This window comes from Crotalus tigris, unplaced genomic scaffold (genome assembly GCF_016545835.1).
Source record: "Crotalus tigris isolate CLP2741 ecotype Arizona unplaced genomic scaffold, ASM1654583v1 scf7180000017952.28453644438:3035480, whole genome shotgun sequence".
Lineage (NCBI taxonomy): Eukaryota > Metazoa > Chordata > Lepidosauria > Squamata > Viperidae > Crotalus > Crotalus tigris.
In genome coordinates this window covers 1300910-1321933 of record NW_024096741.1, presented here as the reverse complement: position 1 = coordinate 1321933, position 21024 = coordinate 1300910, and the positions used below count along the sequence as shown (strand labels likewise).

Below are 21024 nucleotides of genomic sequence, written 5' to 3'. Positions count from 1 at the left end.
TTCTGAAATATTTAGCATGCAAGTGTATATGGCTATCATATTGAGAATTAATTCATTTGCCACCAGCATTGTTCAATAGAACAATTACAATAAGTACATGAGAAAGAATTGGTGTATTTTTCCTCATTAGAGTACTTAGTTGATTTTTTAAGTAATGGCATAAATTGTTTAATATCAAGACAGAACCATTTACTGATTGACTAACAAAATGTCAGATAAAATAAATTCAAAATAAAGGGAATAAATATACACATTAGTGTCTAATATTGTAATCATCTAGGCAAAATATATAACAAAAACATTTCTGAAAACAGCAGCATGATGTGCTAAGCAGGCACAGCAGTTTTATTCAGCTAATTCTCAATAAGTTGGCTGCATTGTCCTCTACATATAGAAGAATGAATATCTGCAATAGAGATATTTAGAACTCTGCATGATTATAGAATCTTAAATCATATTAAATCAACTCTATAAGTTGATCTGGCCTTCCATTTCAGGAATTGTTTGTTTATCTTGTGGAGGATGTCAGAATTAAGTGTCAGTGGACTAAAGAGATTATGATGAGTAGTTCGCTGTGCAGATTCTTCAAAGGAGATACTTATAACATGTTACAACACTTTTGAAACATGTCTTGGACTTGTTAAAATGACCATATCTTTTTCTAGGTTTATATTGTTCCTTTGGCAGCTATTTCTGGCCATCTCTGAATTTGGTGCACGTAGACACAATTAGAAATAACTGTTAAAGCACCACATAAATATGGAAAGATTTAGCTGCTTTAATAATTATTTTAAAAAATCATTTTATAGTATTCTCACATGGACCAAAGTAGTCTTCAAAAGATTTGCACAACCCTACTGCTGAGTGTGGTTGTCTTTCTTCTCAAATGGTTTTAATTACATGGGGTGAATGTATTGCAGTCTTGAACCTATATGGTCAGAACTACTGTAAATTCTACAAGTTCCAGTAATATTTATTCTACTATAAAGAATTTAGGATTGCAACCTTGACAAAAAAGACATATTAGCAAAAGGAAAGAGGATAAAATTCATCGCTTTGTTCAGAGCTAAAAACCCCATCTTTTAAAATATACCATTATTTCACATATATTCACATCACATATTGAAAATGACACTGAAAGAAACAGCAGATTCCATAAAATTATAGTGTCAAAAATTGAGGAGGATATGCTCTGATTATTACAAACTTTGGAATAATTTGAAAAACAGGCAGTTATACTGACAATTAAGAAAACCACGCTAAAATGGAAAAATTGTGACACACATGATAAATATTCATACCATGCATATATTTATTAGACAACAATCTCCTCAAAGAGCAGTGTTTAGTTAGGCAAGAGATATGAAAACCTGAATTATGATTATATAGAGGGGGCAAGAAATCCTCAGTGAAATATTTCAATTACTACTATTTTCAGAAATAATTCTTCATGATGAAGAATAAAGTAAGTATCAGATTTCCATAGAGATGTGGAAGGAAATTGTTTCTATCAGCTTCTTCCAAGTTGAAGCATAAATCCACCCATCTTACTTGAAAGCATCCTAAAGGAGCCTAAATAAAGAACGAAAATATATAAAAGAGCAGGTGGAGCCTTTTGTCAATGCCTCCTTCAACAAATCTTAACAGATTGTCTTTTTAAAAACCCTTTTTTGGTATTATCAGATCTCATATGTTGATCTACCTCACAGAAAATATAAGACATTTATTGAAGATTTTGACAAAAAGAAACAACAGTTTTTTTTATTGGTTAATACCTTAAGAAACACATGATGAACAGAATGACTAAACAGTTCTGATATGCAGTTCTTGTGAATGATTGTATTTCTGCCTAAAAAACTAACTGGCATGTATTTCTGGAAAGTACAAGCTTGTATCAGAAAAAGTGGGAGAAATAGAGTAGCAGGTGGGCATATTTAGGTACATAAAATTTTAGATTAGACAAAGACTATTTTTTTTATATTCATATATAAGATACTTTTAATAAAATGAAATAAATACATACACATGACTTTTGGTGTTGCTCGCCCATTTCCCCTTTCATTCTATACACACTCCTTCTTCTCTACCTTCTTTCTCCCTTTCTTCTCTTTCCTACTTCCAAATAGACAAAGACTATTTTGAATGGTCCATAGTAAATGGACATTACCGTCTACCCCACCTCCATTCATGAGTTTTGTACCATCAGTGCTTACCAGACAAGGGAATAAATATCCTTTATCATAAGCAGGAGAGTTAATATAGCCTTGCACATAGTAATGGGCAATCATGCCTAGGTAACTGAAATGGCATCCCATCAGTACCACCTAGAAAGGGGAGGGAAGGGCTATTTCAATATTTTAGGTTATGGGAGGAGAAAGAAAATTCTGAAGGAAATGGTGGAAAGAACAGCTAGAAATTCTCAAAAGATTTAAGAATGGATCTAGGGATAATCAAGATAGGGAAATTCAAATAATAAAGCTGGTACAGAACAAGAGATACAAACATTTAAGATTACAGTATATATCCACTACAGAGTTATTGAATATACAGGAAAAACATGAAGGAAGTTATTTATTTGATAGATCCTTCGTGTCTGTGATATAGGCAACATTTTAAGACAAGCACTTATGGTCAGATTGTAAATTTACTAGTTTAATGTATGTACTTTAGTCTGATTTATTATAGTATTTTGAATGCGTCTCTAATAACTTATTTTCTTTATTTTCGCAAAGTAAAAATATTGTTCCCAAATCACAGTAATGCTTTTCACAAAATTTTGCAGGGATTTTCTTCATAAAATACTAAAGTACATACTAGTGCTTTGTCTAGCTCTGGGGACGATAAAGATTCCGAGTAATAGGAATAAGTGCTGAGACGAGCAATAAAAAAACTCAAAAGACTGGAATATGGAGAGATTGAGGGAGCAAGTTATGTTTTCCTTGAGAAGAGAAATCTTGGTTTAAATATTAAAGTTTATTTCAAGTATCTGAATTCTTCATTGTTGTTATTAAAAATTGTATCTAGCTGAGTGTTATTTTCTAATAGTAAATAAATCCAATTATCAAAGAAGATGTGAACGTTTTTCCTCTGGATGTTCTTGATCCTTAGGATTATCATGCATGTTTACATATTCATAAGTACATATTAATCTGTATGTACTTGGGGGAAATCATGATTTTATGTAGTTTTATGTATAATTACCAATACCAGTATAAATGTAAATAAGTATTTTAATATAAACATGAAGATGTAAGTTTTAACAATGTAACATGATAGATACTTTAACACTTTTTTCTGCCTTAAGTTAATAGAAAGATCCAGGCAATGTATCTGATTATGAAAATGTATGTGCTCTGCTTTTATTTCCAGCATACTAAGAATTATGTTCTAATCTGCATGCTTCCATACATATTTAATACAGATAACATTTTTCTGATCATTTATAAGTGAGATGACATCATTCACACTAATTGGACTATGTCTGATATAAAGACAGTTCTTCAGATTCTTCAGTGTCTTCAGTGTCTTCAGTGTATTCCAATTTAAAATGAGCATACCACAATGGATGCATTAGGGAAAAATGTTAAAGTGAAGATGTCATTCATGGAAGCTCTCTAAATGAATCTAAGCCCTTCTTTTTCAGGTTAGCCTATCAGAGGATGGTTGTTATGAGAAGAAATAGGAGGGGGGGGGAGTGGATAGGCTGCCTTGAGCTCCTGAAGGACAGAGATTATATAAATCTAACAAATAAATTTAGGAAAGTTGCCCTATCCGCCACCCAAAGAGATAAAAAATAACTTATTTGTTGGAACAGGACCGAGATTTATTAATGCAGACTGGAACAGTTGGATTTAGATTGATCCTCTGGGTAAACAAACAAATTTAGATATTTTCTAAAGTTAGAATAGAGCTAGGGTAGATCCTTTAACTGCATTTAAGTGTTTACTTATTTAAAATGACTTCTCCTACCTGCTATAGGTTATTTTCTTTTGGTTAGGTTTCTTTCTTGTTTAACATTGGTATTTAACCAGATGTATGTTTAGAGCATTATTGTGTAGAGTGTTGACTTGGAATGTGAAATTCACGGCCATTATTCTATTCTGTTCATGATACTGGCTATATGACTATATTCTGAAGCTACATCTGAAATATCATCTGCCATGGTAATTGTTGTCAAGGCTTCCTTTAGTAGCTCTTGTTTTTGTTTTCTATTCTGTTTAAGCTTTCTTCCACACATAATCCATGTATGTCATTCTACTTACAACTAGAAAGAATCCATTTTGAGTTATTCAGTACACAGTTTTTATCAGATGTACTGTTTTCTATAAAAGTTTTTTAGTTAATAGTTAAAACTGTCTATATTAAATACTACATTGACTTTTTAAATCTTCAACAGGCATTGTTTCATGGCAAATTCATTGATACTGGGTTTTCCCTGCCATTCTACAAGCGCATGCTAAATAAGAAACTCACAATAAAAGATTTGGAATCTATTGACACTGAGTTTTATAATTCTCTAATTTGGATAAGGTTTGTAAATCTTTTCAGATGTTCACAGTTTTTTGTGCCAAAATAAAGTGAACATATTTGGTTAATCTCTCTCTTTTTAACTTCTCTCTCTTAGGGACAACAATATAGAAGAATGTAATTTAGAAATGTACTTCTGTGTTGACATGGAGCTGCTAGGAAAGGTTACTTCACATGAGCTGAAATCAGGAGGATCAAATTTACTTGTCACTGAAGAAAACAAAGAAGAATATATTGGGTAGGGGGATAAAGTAAAATAAAGGAGAAGGATAGATTTGTTTTATACATAGTATTCTATATTAAAACATCTTTTGTATAATTTTTGGCATTTTCTCAATGCCAAAGCACGATGGATTTTAAGAACTATATGTGAGAGGACAAAAAGTCTTTTCTTTATCCCAAGACACTGTGAAAAAGAAATTGCCCAAAATATAGAATAGCCCCAAATGAGTGTAGCTCTTCTGCATAGCCATTCTATATAATATATGTATATAATGTATACAAGTTGGGTAGCCCAGTTTTTCATGTGGCCCTGAATTCTGTTTTAATAGCTAGAGCTCAGGCTGCAAATTTTTGTTGTTAATGGTCAGATTACGTTGAGCAAAGAACTAATATTAATATGGGATACACTGGAACAATAGTGCAATGTTGGAAGACTTGAAGGACTAGGTTAAGGGCAAACTGCAGTGGAGAAAATCTCACTTCTATCCTTGCTAAGAATTAACCCCCTGTTGATGGCACATAATCAGTAATGGCACAGAATGCAGTCTTAAAAAATAATAATTCTGGCGTCTTGGGGGTTTATTTAAATTGTTATAATATGCTTTAAAATAAATGTTATTTTCAGAGTTATAAAATTTCTTCTGTTTTAGTTTAATGGCAGAGTGGCGGTTTTCACGAGGAGTACAAGAACAAACCAAAGCTTTCCTGGATGGATTCAATGAAGTTGTTCCTCTTCAATGGCTACAGTATTTTGATGAAAAAGAATTGGAGGTGGGATTTTTCAGCTGTAGTGGATAAAATTCTTCTAAATTAAAATATTACAAAAAGGATTAATACAAGTAATAATAATAATAAAATTGGAAGGGACCTTGGAGGTCATCTAGTCCAACCCCCTGCTCAGGCAGGAAACCCTATACCATTTCAGACAAATGGCTGTCCAGTTTCTTCTTAAAAACTTCCAGTGTTGGAGCATTCGCCGCTTCTGGAGGCAGGTTGTTCCACTGGTTAATTGTTCTAACTGTCAGGAAGTTTCTCCTTAGTTCTAGGTTGCTTCTCTCCTTGATTAGTTTCCAATCAAGTATATAGTAGACAGCTATATTCATATTCAGTAAATAAGCAAAGCAGATAGATCTTGAAGTACTAAAAATAGTATATTGAAAAATATTTTAATTTATATTTCAAAAAACTCAAGCTAATGTTATCTTAAATTTTGTGACCTTTTCTAGGTTATGCTTTGTGGTATGCAAGAGGTCGATATGGCGGACTGGCAAAGAAACACTGTTTATCGCCATTATACAAGAAATAGCAAACAAATAATGTGGTTCTGGCAGGTATAATACTTTATTTGTTCAGAGAACCAGCAAACATAAAGTTGGTGAACATGGGATATTTTTTAAAAAAAATCTCAAATAAAGTAAAATTTTTAAATTCTTGATATCTGCAAAAAATTTTCATATATGCATCATGTATGATTACTATAGTAATTTTCAGAAGTCTCCAAAGATTTAGGTGATTTTCTTCAATGCAATTGATATTTCCCATTTTTCTGAAATAATCTTGTATTCTCAATTTACTGTCTCCCGAGTATCGTAGTGGAAAGATTGCCAAAGGGTTTCTTCAAGGTTCCAATTCTGCTTTGTAGTGATAGAATTGAATGTTAATTTCTTTTCAAAGTGAAGACATCAAGCATAGAAGCATTTGGACAGAGCAATAAATTTTATTTTCTACTTAAAGAATATATGAATGTGTTTGCTAATCTGTTCCAAAAATATTGAAAAAGTTCACTTGGGCTGTGAACCCAATGTCCCAATTAAAACTTTCTCTAGGCTCATCTTGACATCTTTTAAAAATACCTTGGCTATATTTTTCAACTATAAAAAGATATTTTTAAAATAAGGATTAATATCATTTTACCTCAGAACCAGTCGAATTAGGGTTTATATTTAAAGCACTTGTAAGAAATTAGGGGAATGCATGAATACATGCGTACATGTATTTTGTTTCAAACATGAAATGTTTTCCTGACCCATTTGTACTAAGCTCAAATCCTAAACTAAAACAATATTAAGATAGTTGGCTTTATGAAACACTAGATACAGGACAAGTTTTTAGAGCTGCAAGTATCTGGACAAACTCTAGGCCAGTGGTGGCGAACCTATGGCACAGGTGCCAGAGGCAGCACTCGGAGCCCTCTCTGTGGGCACACGTGCCGTTGCCCCAGCCTTGCCTCCCCCCGTGACCCCCTCCTCTCCAATAGCCCCCCTGAAGGAGAGTCACCCTCGAGTGTGGCCCACACGGAGCAGCGCAGCCAAGGACATGGCAGCCAGGCAGTGTAGACAAGACTCTGCCCTCACACCTCATCATGCAGTTGATGCTGCAGGGCGCGGGCAGAGGGTGTGGCCACCATAGCACTGCTGGGTTGCCTGGGTGATCGGCGGGCCGTGGAGGCGGTAAGTGGTCCTGTGGGTGAGGGGGCGGGGGATGGGCAAAATGGGGGCGGGGCAGGTGGAGTGGGAGCGGGGCCAGTTTTGGGGCACTCGGTCTCTAAAAGGTTCGCCATCACTGCTCTAGGCTGAAAACTTTAAGCCTTTGCTGTCCATCTATTGACCCTCCAGGTTTTTGCATCCAAATTTGGAAGCTTTCTCCCTAGAATATCTATTCTGATGAAAGGTGAGGATGGGACTTTTTTTTAATCTTTCACACAACTCTTTTAATAAGTTACCTGTTTGAATAATAAGAATAAAAAATAATTCCAATCAGCCCATTAAAGAGCTACTTTAAAAATGTTTTAAAATAAATATTCTCTTGTAAATTTGTCATGTGTGCTTGAACCTAGGCTTGCAGGCAGACAAGAAGTTGGACTGTGTCCTTCTGCTAATATTTAAAAAACTTTGTTTTACTTTTTTCTTCTTGGTTGACTGCCAAAAAGAAAAAATAGAATTGCAATTTCCAGCTGCTGAAATGATAATATCAAAAGGGGAACAAAGAAACAAAGAACGAAGAAAAGATGAACATAAGAAGGCGCAGTTTTCCCTGTGTGATTGCCATCATCTATACCTTAAATGTAAATTATATTTATAGTATCAGTACTTGTCGGCAAGAGGAAACCATCACATGAGTCATGCACACACTACAGCATATTTGACATCTGAAATGCTAAATCCCCCCAACAACTTAGAAAACAGGTCAAATAAATAAAGATCAATATAAAATTGTATAATATAATAAGGTAATCTTACTTCTGCAGATATTTATCAGGGAGCTATTTTTTTTTATTTTTGTGAGAGATGTGTTGTAACTGCATTATTATGTAGTGTATTCCTGGGTTATCTGAGGTTTATATTGTACAGATATGTTGTTAATGGTATTCAGTTCTTTGACGGGGTGTTTTGTTCGTGTTACACAACTCTCCTGCATTTTGCATTCTGTTTAGTAGAAAAAGTTGAGGCAAGTGTAATAACAAAAATAATTAATTCTTAATTAGCTGGTATTTCAGAATACTTCTTTTACATCTGTTTATAGTTCATAAAAGAAGCTGACAATGAAGTCCGTATGAGACTGATGCAATTTGTCACTGGTACTTGCCGGTTACCACTGGGAGGATTTGCAGAGCTCATGGGTAACTAATCAGTGTAAATAATTCTTAAGTAGTATCTTATAAAGCAACACTTTCTCTGAAATATTAAAATGTCATTAAGTTCTTCGTGGTTACTACAAAAAGGATTTTTTCTTTCTTTTCAGGAAGCAATGGTCCTCAGAAATTCTGTGTTGAAAAGGTTGGAAAGGAAACCTGGTTACCAAGAAGTCACACGTGGTGAGTTAAAACAGAAAAGTGATCTATTTTTTGCTATATATATTCTATTGAGCTCTTTCAAGTGCCAGGCATTGTCAGAGATATACAGTAATTTGCACCAAAGTTGTTCTTTTGTGCAGTTATCAAGGGATAGATTTAAAACAATCTTTTTCTGTAGCAGAGGTGGGTTTTTAAAGCCAACCAGACAAAATGTTTCTCTGTGCATGGTAAGTGAAAAATACAAGAACAAATAAGCAGAGGAAGCTCTGTTGATAACACTGAGCTATGAAAACTGTGGAAATTGCTAATCTGTAATGCACATTTCAGAATTTTCTTGATATTGTTTGGATCAGTGGAGAGAAATATTAAAATGTGAGAGCTAATAGTACTTAAGATGTAAAATGATAAATTATTGCACCATTAAACTAATGATGCGATCTTATGAGATAGAATAAAATAGAAAATAAACATTTTTTTTCTTTTTTCTCTGCAGTTTTAATCGTTTAGATTTACCGCCTTATAAAAGCTATGAACAGCTGAAAGAAAAATTGCTTTTTGCAATTGAGGAGACAGAAGGATTTGGACAAGAATAAGACTCATAAAAGTGAAGGTTTCATTTTTTTCAGATAGGCTGGAGCAACTAAATTGCAGTTAGTTGTACATAAGCCATCTCTTCTGTGCAGCAGTTTTTCTGGAAATCTTTTTAAAAGGCAGTTCTGTTCTTCCACAAAGATATGCAAAAACTTTTACTTTCTCTACTTATTTATTTTGCCCTCAGAGATCGGCCAGAATGAAATTGAAACAGAAAGTCTTTATTTTAAAATGTGTGCATATATATATATATCTGTATGCACACACATAAACAATAGTCAGCTCTAGTTTTATAGAGCTTTAAACTTAAAAACATCACAGCCATTCAGAGGATCAGGAGTTTCATTCTTGACTTCAGAAATGTACAGACTGCTCTGTGTTCTAATTTATGCAACATCTCTAAGGTTCTTTCTATTGCATGGCTGATATAAAAGATGTTAAAAGGCTTCTGCCAAATACATCTTCACTATGTAGAAAAATGCTGCTGGCTTTTTGAGGTGATAGAATACAATTCTATCAGCTTAATTTCTTTAAAAAGTAATAGCTGTTAGCCCTCTTTGCTACGTGTATGTAGCCGTGGTCATAGGTAAAGCCTTTAATACTTGCACAAGAGTAATGTACAGTAAAATGAATGTGATTTAAGATATTGGTGCCACTGCTCTGACTCACAAACAGAAGCTGAACAGACTATTTTAACTCACTGATCAGCATTAAAAATTGTTTACATACTATCTTGGGTTATTTCCAAGAGAACAATAAGTAATCTTGAAGAAAAAATAAATAAAAGTTGCTTACATATTCTGTCCGAATCTGGTATTTTACCGGCTTTTCCACAATAGGATAAACTAATTTGAAACTTAGTAGGATATGAAAAGTAATGTGAATTGTTCTGCTCATGGATTTTTATTTTTTGCTATGGATTTAGAGACCCCTGTTGAAACTAGTTACAAAAGCTTAAATAGTTGAATTGATTTTTAATAGTGTTCATTATTCTCATCCATTTTTAACTTTAATAAATCCAGATGTTCCTAAACATCTTTAATATATATATATATATATATATATATATATATATATATACACACACACACATATTGCAAATTTGCTATTTGCAAATGTATGATAAATTCTACAACATTGATGTGAATTATATCAAATGCTACTTTTAGCAAACTGTGCTTCCTTACTAAATTAACATTTTAAATTACCATTGTATCATGCATTCATTACTCATTGTAAATTCCATTAAACTTACAGTTTTGTAAACACACAAAATAACTTTCCTAGAATTAACATTTCTGTAACATATCAAACTGCAAAAAATGTATAAATGCAGTATGATTCTGCTGTTATTCATTTCTCAATATAGCAGTTGAATTCTACCAAAACCTTATTTTTCTACATATTGTTACACTTTATTATTCATGGATATTAACCTGAGAATGCTTTGATAAAAATACTGAATTAATGGGCCTTCAGTGATAACTCCCCCTGATCAATATGTTTTTAACGTCATAATGCCCTCTCACAATATACATAGGCGCCTTAAAATAAAAATACCCTAAGATTTGGAGAAAATTGTATTTGGAATCACCTGAATTATGTTAGTTTATAAAGAAAAAAACTTCAAAAAGTATCCAAAGAAAGAAACGCTTTACCTAAATTCAACATTCAGAACAACAGAAACACTATTATTTGCACTATTGAATGACTGAGAAAACCATTGCAGTTAATCTTGTAAATCAGTAATTAATAAAGAACACAGTGCATCACAAAATATACTCTGCTTATTTTTACTTGGTCTATTATTCAGAGGACATTTTGCAAAAAAAGAGAAAAGAATACAAATGAAATGCTTGTATAAGTTTATATTATAAGTTTATTTGGGGGAAAGGGACAAAGATCAAAATAAAATTTCAAAGCCAGTTGTATTGGAATTTAGGAGAGCTAAACAAGGGGAGCCCTAGGTAAGCAAAGGTAAATGATAGTGCTTTACTTTCTCTTCCATTTTATGTTTTGCCATTTTTTCTGGTAATTTAACAAATTAGAAGAATCTCTATTAGATATTATTTATGCGGTATCACTATTAATAAGAATATCCATTAAGCCAGGGGTATACAACCAGAACATACAAAGCCACATATAGTTCCAGAGACTGCCAGACTCCAACTGTAATTTTAATGTGACAAAGGGCAATAATGATTAAATACAGATTTTTGGCTTGGCTCAGTTCATTCCTTTTACATTATGCATCCTTCAGCTAATTGCTGCTAATAGCAGTGATATTCCATTGCCAAAAGCTGTCACCCTCTTTTGAACTGCTGGTTCAGTAGGAGCTGGAACTGGAGTATGTGACGGGAGCTCACCCCCCCCCCCATAGCAGCAACAGGTCTCAAATGCAAGTGCTGCTGATCGTCAACCCAATGTTCTAACCTCTTGAGTCATGTGCAGTCATGAAAGGAATACTTAACCCAATTCCAACCATCAGAATGGAAACTTCTAAAATTAAGAATTACAGTGTGCGATATTAAAATATTTAGGTTCATAAACATTGATTTAGTGGATTAGGAAGAAAAAAAGGCTTCTATTTAGCAATATTTTTATGTCTGGAAGATCAGAAGAAATGAGTAACATTTCAAACATTCCCCCCCCCCCCCAAAAAAAGTGTATGTAAGAGAAAGTTGGACAAATGTGCTATGGTCATTTTTCCATGCTGGCAAGACTATAGGCAAGGTGCACATATTCTAAGTTGAGTGATTTCCATGAACATAGCCCCAGCTGGAGTTTAGATTTCAATGACTGCAATAAAATTTACTTAAGTGCAATTCATAGGTGCAGGGTATTACATAACATACTTTTTATAGAATATTTTACTTTGCCCATTTTTGCACAATTCAGCAAACCTTGATTCACTGGCTGTAAAAGGAAATAAATCATACTATGTGATTTCTTGTATGATTTCCTAATGGCAAAGAAATTGAATATTTTGTCTACCAAGGAAGATAAACAAGTTGTATCTTACAATGTTTTTTTCATCACAATGAACTATTAAAACCAATCAGATAGGAAATTAGAAAATCCAAGTAGGTAGGTATTCAACCTCTGTGGATCTCAAACATATCTCTTCCATCTCCACCAGATTAACTAGTTTGTTTATATTTTTGTAAAAAAAGGATATGCTTAAAAGATTTCAGTATTTAAGAAAGGAGGTGTAAGTGCACTCTTCCTGAAATCAACAGTACTCAGAATTTATGTGGATAATTCAGAATGGACCCAGATTCCCATGTATTGCATCTATATGTTTTTGTACATCTCTCCATCTCAATCTCCATCTCTCTAATAAAAAGGCTCAAAAAGATGCCTTGACTTCCCCAAGCAGTTTTATAAGAGAAGAAAAAAAGTAACTGATGCCTGAGAAAGATGTTACTAAGATTAAATGGGATAACCAAAGTCCACCTTGCTAGTTTTAATGAGCAAATGTTTTAATGGTTGGGCTGCTGTATTGCATTCATGAAACCCTTTGCAATATTTTGAAAAGTAAGGCTTCCTGTGAATAATAAAATATGTACCAACATCTTCCAAATATGCTTTGGAACTCTCTGAAACTTGATTAAATGTGATTTATTTAAGAAAATTTATATGCCTGCCCTCTCATTCTCAGTGACTCTGGACGGCTTACAAAAATAAACCAATTTACAAACAATATCCCCCCCCCCACTATAACAATCTGTAGCATGTCAAAATGTTCACAATTTTCTGACCATGGGAAATATTTATTCCTTCAGTTAACAGCACCCATTTCTCTGGTAGACAGGAAACAGACAAGAACCCATGCGCTTTAAATGGGCAGGGGAAGTAGAAACAAAGAGAAATCAGATGCTCTTCCAAGCTTAAAATAAATTTAGATTTTGCAGGAAGGATTTCTCAGCTAATAAACTGGCACACAGGTAATATTGGTACCAAGGTATTTTCTAGAACCAGTGTTAAATAAAAAGTTGCTTCTAAATAAGAACTGCTGAGCCTTTTTTGTATGTGTTTTTCAACTTGAATGTCTTCTAAGATGCTGTTAGTGATATTAACAATTCTATATTTTTATTTCTTTAGCATAGTTTTACATGTAGGTGCTTAAAATTAAAAGGCATTTTCCCAATTCTTTCAAAAAAAGGTAATTTCTTTATAAGTTATGATGCTGATTTACCTTCCCGCAAAAAAAGTAGAGGCTATTTTCCTAATCACTCTATGGCAGTGGTCTCAACCTGTGGGTCGGGACCCCATTTGGGATCGAATGACCATTTCACGGAGGTCACCAAACCATGCTGTCCGCCATTTTTTTCCCTTTTCCCTAGCTGTCCTACTCCCTCTTATTGGTGGCCACACCCACTTGGGGGTCACCACAACATGGGGAACTGTATTATGGGGTCACGGCATTAGAAAGGTTGAGAATCACTGCTCTATGGCCATGCTGTCATTTTTTCCTTATAATTTGCCAGAAAAGCAACAGATGCTTAGAAGTTCCTTTCTCATACACATGTTGGGATTTAAGAGAAGATTGTCCATAGGAGTTAGGTGGTAACTAACCAGTTGGCTTGAAACTCAACATTAAGAAAACCAAGATCATGGCATTCAGCCCTCTCAATTCCTGGAAAATAGATGGGGAAGAAATGGAGGTAGTGACAGATTTTAACTTCCTGGGCTCCAAGATCACCACAGATGGGGACTGCAGCCAAGAAATTAAAAGATGCTTGCTCCTGGGGAGGAAAGCTATGGCAATTCTCCAGTACAGGAGATAGAGAATCCACCAATGGGTTTTCTCTGTCTGCCTGCTCTTGAGACCAAATTAGCCAAACTTGGCGCCCCCTGTTGCTAGGAGATCCAGTCTTGACTTGGTCTCAAGCTCTTGAAGACGTGTCAGGTTTGGCTCTCTGATTTCATCAGTCTCCATTAGCTAGGAGATAGATTTCCATTGTCGGATTCTCCTCTTACCTTTCAAATTCAGCAGGTTGGTGGATTCTTTGATCCTCTCCTCACACCCCATCTCTCTTCCAGAAGAACTGGGAACAGCGCTGCCTCAGATCGGACGATCTGAGGCTTGGTGGGGGGGTGACTGCAGCCGTTTTTTCCTTCCCCAGGGCTCTGGGTGAGTTCCCTTCCTTTCCCCCCTCACTCGTGGGATCCATTGTGCTGCTGCTCCGACCAGCCCCTCAGTTTAAACGATCCCACAAGGCTTCAGGCAGCTTCCTCAATGGCCGGCAAGTCGCAGCCACCATTTTGGGTGCCGCCGAAGCCTCCGAGAACTGAAAATGAGCTGGTTGCCTCTGGCGACCCAAAACGAGCCATTTGATCGTTAAAGCAGGTTCCCTTCACAGACCAGCCAAAATTAAGTTTCCACCTAGTGGGGTCAGCGGAAGGACTCCTGGCTCCACACAGAGCTTCAGATCACCCCAGGGAACCTCCTGAAGCATTTGGAGTGACCACCATTTTGACCGCACCCTTTTTGTAGATTATTCAGTCCTCAATGGTGGTTTGTAGGGGCACTTTTCACTCTCTCCCCCTGTGAATTGGTTTTTAGGACTGCCAGCAATTAGACTAATCAGTTTTACTGCAGCCCTTAACTGAAGTAGAAGGGTGCTCGGCCATTCTCAGCCAGCTTTGATCCTAGGCCGCCATTTTGAACTTGTGAGTGAACTATTCTTTAGTAGCTCCTCTGCCAGGCCTTCAAGTCAGGCCCTCTGCGTCCTTCATTGGACTTTCTGGTGCATCTTGACTGGCTGCCTAAGGCCTCCTGGTGGAATCCTTAGAGGGTCCCAACCGTGCCTTCGGCCCTGCCCTCACAGCCGTGACCTAAGCCCAGAGAGAATTATTGACTAGTCAGGTGGTCAGGGGAGCAGTCCACATTACTTGCTCCAATTTCTCATCCCACCAACTGCTTGCCTGCTAGGGCTCTCCCTCAGGTTTCTTGAGATAGCTCGACCCAGGATGGAGGATTCACCAGTACCTCATCCCATGAGTACCGCCTCCCCGTCCTCAAGTTACGGCCAGCACAAAACCTCCAAACAGGAGGTAGCAGCCAAGCTCAAGAATAAGGCTAAGGCCACCCTGAAAAAGCCTTCCAAGTTGGCGGAGAAGCAAGCCAGCCACAGGCACCAGGCTCTGGAGAAGGAGTTCTCCAGAGTGCAGAGGCAGGGCAGGCCAGACACGGATCATTTGGCGACTCCGGATTTTGACCTCCCTTTAGGTCCCTCGGCCTCAGCTCAGGGTGTGTGGTCCTTGGCGGACGCCTCCACCATAGCGACAGATGAGAACACAGCTGCCAGCCTGCCCACAGCTCAAGGACAGGAATCCTTGCGCTCGGTCTCTGAAGCCACCTTCACCCCAACAACAGCTGGACTCAGGGAGCTAGAACTTGGAGACATTTTCTCCAATGGCCGCCTTGAAGTCCTGCTCTCTAAAGTTGTAGACCAGGCACTCGCGGCACGAGCTTATCAACTGCCTGGACAGGAGACTTCTACCTCTGTTATTCCACCTTATGTACCTCCAGCAGGGATTCCCCTATATCAGGAACCCACACCTCCCGCCCATTCCTCAATTAGCGGCTACTTGTCCTCAGCAGGAGGTGATCAGCCAGATTTCAACTTGTCAGAGGAGGAAGAGCTTCCCCCTGGCCCTTCCCCATCAGGAGGCCTTTTCAATCCGGCCTTATTTCTTCCATTACTCCGCAAAGCCACCACAACAGCCAACATACGGTCTGATCAGTTCCCTCAGCCGCAATCCACATCCAAGGCGAGCCCAAACCCGGTCTTCTTCGAGGCCGTGGCAGCCCAGCACCATGTTCCCTGTCCTTCTATTTTTCTTAAAGGGGTTAAGAAGTAATGGGTTTCCCCATCATCCTTCCTCTCCATAGGTGCAACAGACAAAAAGTTATTTAGCACCTCTACAGACCTAACTCAGGCTCTGGAGGTACCAAAGGTGGATGAAGCCTGGATTCCCCTCGTGTCCCAGACTGCGGTCTCCGGGGACATGGCCGAGGTGCTCAAGGCAGAGGATAGGAAACAGGACTTAGCCTTCCAAAAGACCCATCGGCCGTGTGGGCAATTAAAACGGCCACTTGCGCGTCCTTTTTTGTCCGAATCACTCTCCTATGGCTTCGTCAGCTCCAGGCCAGACTCCCTCCTGAGGACATTTGGACCCATCAGGACCCAAGCAAAATGGTTGCGGCGACAGAGTATGCGTCAGACACAACTCTTCAATCGGCCAACTTTGCTTCCAGGTCCTTAGCCTCAAACGTTACAGCTAGGAGGATGCTATGGCTTAAGCACTGGCAGGCTGACACCAAAGCCAAATGGCATCTCGCAACCGCCCCCTACCAAGGCAACCACCTGTTTGGGGAGTCCCTGAACCCGTACCTTGTGGAAAACAAGGACAAGCGGAAGGTCATGGCTCATCTCACCAAACAGTCCAACAAGCGTGCCATTCCTTATCCCCGTAAGCAGTCCTTTTGCCCGGCTTTTGGCTCAACAACCACCCAACCCCCCCATTCTTTCACGTCCAGACAGGACCGCCCATATGACCGTCCATATGAAAGGGCAGGTTTTCGGCCCAGACAGCAGAATCAAAACAAACGGCCATTTTAAGGGACAGGGTGTCCCTTTAGAAGGTCGAAGTGACTCTCATGTCACCCTCCCCATAGGGGGCAGCTGACCCACTTCTTCCATCGGTAGGAGGTTACAATCACGGACAGCTGGGTATTACAGACCGTTCAATACGGCCTGTCCCTCGAGTTCCTGTCCAGCCCCCCGGGTCATTTCATCACCTGCCCCACATCTCGAGATCCAATCAAACGGGGGCTTATACAGGAGGCCATCTTTTGGAAATACAGGCCATAAAACTGGTACCGCCAGATTGCAGGGGAAGGGGATTCTACTCCATTCTCTTTGTGGTCCCCAAGACCTCGGGGGGATGGAGGGCAATTCTAGATCTCAAGGGTCTGATTTATTACATCGCTTACAAAAATTCAAGATGCAATCACTCCAGTCCATCCTGGGAGGCATCAGACAGGGAGACTTCCTGGCGTCAATAGGCCCCACAGAAGTGTATCTCCACATCCCCATCCTCCGGATCACCGGCAGTTCCTCAGGTTCTGTTACAGGGGCCAGTACTTCCAATACAGGACCCTCCCGTTTGGCCTCTCCTTGGCGCCCAGGGTGTTCACCAAGATCCTGGCTGTACTGGCCGCCCATCTACGGACGGTACCGGTACGCGTCCAGTGCTACCTGGATATCTTGATCCAAGCATCCTGCTTCCGGGCAGCCCAGTCGGACCTGGACCTAACGAGTCAGGTCCTCCAACAGCATGGGTTCTCGGTGAAGTTCTGGAAAAGCCAGACAGTTCGCTCATCCATACTTCTGCACCTGGGAGCCATCATAGACACCACCAATGGTATGGTCTATCTCTCCCAGGAGCGGTTGGACAGCATCAGGGACCTAGCTCGCCGAGTGTACAAGGACCGCAACGTCCCACTGGTCTCGCGCTCTCAGCTACTAGGGAAAATGGTCTCCTACACAGCCATAGTTCTCTGGGCCAGACTCCACTTGCGGGAGCTCCAATGGTTCCTTCTACCGTTCCAGTGGTTGAATGTCAGCACATCCAGCCGGCAGGCGGTTACCAAGGGGGTTAACAGGCGGTTACCAAGGGGTCACCTTTCAAGGAGCCCGACCGCCTCACCATTACAACAGATGCCAGCCTGTTCGGCTGGGGAGCCCACTTAGAGTCTCAGTTTGCACAGGGCCATTGGTCCCGCACAGACTTGAGACACAACATCAACTGGCTGGAACTCAGGGCCATTCACTTAGCTCTTCACCACTTCCACCACCGGATCAGAGGCCGTCACGTATTGGCCCTTACGGACATAGCATCCAAGGCCCATGTGAACCGGCAGGGGGGCACCAGGTCCAGGTCCCTCATGTCTGAGGCCAGATTGCTGGGATCCTGGGCAGAGTCCAACCTGGCATCCATAAGGGCTGAGCACATCTCGGGGAAGAAGAACCGGCAGGCAGACTTTCTGAGTCGCTCTACGATAGATCCCTTGGAATGGGGACTAATCCGGATCTTTTCTCCGAGATATCCCAAAGGTTCAGCCAACCGGCCCTCAACCTGTTCCCATCGTCGAGCAATGCCCAACTCTCCAGGTATTTCTCCCACTATTACTTCCCAGGGGTGGAGGGGACGGATGCCCTGTGGACTCCGTGGCCGGAGGGCCTACTTTACGCCTCCCCCCACCCGCTCATCCCAGTGACCATCTGCAAACTGCTCCAAGAGCAGGTGGAGATGATCCTCATGGCCCCATATTGGTCGCAGAGGCCCTGGTTTGCAGACCTAATGAATCTCTCCCGTTCTACCCCATGGAAGATCCCCCGCATCGCGTGTTCTTACACCAGGGGGTCCTCCAACACCCGGACCCTCAGTGGTTGCAGTTAGCTACCTGGTGCTTGAGCGCAAGATCATGACTCAAGAGTTGTTCTCGCTACAGGCAATCACTATGATTCAGGCCTCTTGTAGGCTGGCGACCAATCGCATTTATGATTCCACCTGGAAAAATTTTTGCCATTGGTGCGGAAGGTGACAACTGGATGTTTACCAACTGACTATTCCTCAGATCGTAGACTACCTTCTCAATGGTCTTGACAGAGGCCTGGCCCCTGCGACCATTCGTAGGCAGGTGACGGCCCTATCAACATTGCTCACTTGCGCGAATTCAGTCCCTCTAGCTCACCATCCTAGGATACACGCCTTCAAGGGTGCTTGCAACACTAGGCCTCCCGTGGTGCACAAGTACCCCTCTTGGGAGCTGCCTCTTGTGCTTCGCGCACTCACAAAACCACCCTTTGAGCCCATTACTACTATACTGTTACAGGCCTTATCTCACAAGATCGCATTCCTGGTCATCATCATGTCAGCCAGACATATTTCTGAGCTGGCTGCTCTCTCGACCAGGAAAGATCTTTGTATCTTCCACTGGGACTGGGTGGTCCTTCGGTTGGATCCTACCTTCGTGCCCAAGGCCAACTCACTCTTCCATAGGGCACAGGAAGTCATTTTGCCTAATTTTTGCCCCAATCCTTCCCATGACTTGGAGAGGCAGTGGCATACACTGGATGTCCGCAGGACTCTGCAGTGTTACATCAAACACACGGCACCTTTTCGCCAGTCTGAGGTCCTCTTTATTTCCTTCCTTCCGGCTTCCCTGGGGCAGAAGGTGTCCGCTTCCACCGTAGGCAGGTGGATCAGAGCTTGTATCGCGGAGGCGTACCAGTCTTCTTCCCTGCCAGCTCCAAGTCGTATCACAGCCCACTCCACTCATAGCGCTGCAATCTCTGCAGCATGGGCCACTGAGGTGTCCATCGAGATTTGCAGGGCTGTGACATGGTCCTCACCCTCTCCATTTGTACGCCATTATAGAATTGACTGCTTCACTTCAACGGACGCCTCCTTTGGTTGGAGGGTCCTCTAGCAGGTGGTCTCCGGGGACGTAGAGCCGGCCTTATTTGTTTCCCACCAACTGGGACAGTGAGGCTTTGGTAGGTCCCATTTGGTAGGTCCCATGCCCCTTCTCCATCTCCTGTACTGCATTGTCTTACCTGAATGCCTTTTCTCAGTATGGAGATGGAGAATCCACACCCACCCCTTAGGTCAGTTAGGCCGGAGTTAGGGATCTGAGAGCCAACACCTAGTTCTACCATCAGCAACTTTCGCCCTCGTCAAGACTGGATCTCCTAGGAACAGGGGGCATGTCAAGTTTGGCTAACTTGGTCTCAAGAGCAGCCAGACAGAGAAAACCCATTGGTGGATTCTCCATCTCCGTACTGAGAAAAGGTGTTAAGGTAAGACAACGCCCCATTTGGACAGCGTACTAAAAAGCAGAGGCATAACCCTGCCAACAAAAGTATGTATAGTCAAGGCCATGGTTTTTCCAATTGCAATGTATGGCTGTGAAAGTTGGATCATAAGAAAGGCTGAGCACAAAAAAATTGAGGCCTTTGAACTATGGTGCTGGAGAAGACTCCTGCGAGTCCCCTGGACCGCAAGGCGATCAAACCTGGTCACTCCTAGAGGAGATCAACCCTGACTGCTCTTTAGAAGGCCAGATCCTGAAGTTGAAAGAAACTCAAGTACTTTGGCCACCTAATGAGAAGGAAGGACTTACTGGAGAAGGGCCTAATGCTGGGAAAGATTGAGGGCAATAGAAGAAGGGGACGACAGAGAATGAGGTGGCTGGAATAAATCACTGAAGCAGTAGGCGTGAGCTTAAATGGACTCCAGAAGATGGTAGAGGACAGGGAGGCCTGGAGGAACGTTGTCCATGGAGTCGCGATGGGTCGGACACAACTTCACAACAACAACAAACAAACTACAATATAAAAAGCACAGCTAAGTTTATAGGCACAGAGGCTTTGGGGATAGCTTGAAACTTTCAACTTTTTAACATATAGGATCAGCTCTTTGCTATAAATAAATATATATATATATATATATATATATATATATATATATATATATATATATATATATAAAATGTTTCACTATTTGATGCAGATACATCAACAGCACCCAAAATTCTTGACTTATTTTCAGGATTCAAATGTCTCCTAGGCAACTCCAAATCTACAAAGGGACTTTTATAAAAAAAATTAAAGAGAACTGTTTAGGTAGATATTAGTTATTTGCATGATTTAGAATTCCTCATATTGAAGTATAAGTATGATCTTACTCTTACAGTAAAATTGTCATCCTAGTTTTAAATTCTTGAGCTGATTTTCTCTCTGCCTATGACTTGACTCTATTGACCTAACAAAAAGAGACACCAATCTATATAGTTTAATATTGCATTTCAAGAC

At 39.9% G+C, this 21024-nt stretch overlaps 1 protein-coding gene across 2 annotated transcripts in view; it reads left to right on the top strand.

Moving 5' to 3' along the window:
• Window positions 1-10912, top strand: part of WWP1 (WW domain containing E3 ubiquitin protein ligase 1) — a 68696-nt gene extending 57784 nt beyond the window's left edge. Inside the window, exons 18-24 of one of the 2 annotated variants that reach the window (XM_039345454.1) lie at window positions 4397-4530; window positions 4625-4765; window positions 5400-5520; window positions 5976-6080; window positions 8272-8368; window positions 8491-8563; window positions 9036-10912. In XM_039345454.1, the coding sequence (XP_039201388.1) occupies window positions 4397-4530; window positions 4625-4765; window positions 5400-5520; window positions 5976-6080; window positions 8272-8368; window positions 8491-8563; window positions 9036-9135 (771 nt within the window). In that variant the 3' untranslated portion in view covers window positions 9136-10912. The remainder of the gene's footprint in view (window positions 1-4396; window positions 4531-4624; window positions 4766-5399; window positions 5521-5975; window positions 6081-8271; window positions 8369-8490; window positions 8564-9035) is intronic. The other variant, XM_039345455.1, reaches the window with a different exon arrangement.
• The last annotated feature ends 10112 nt before the right edge of the window (window positions 10913-21024 follow it).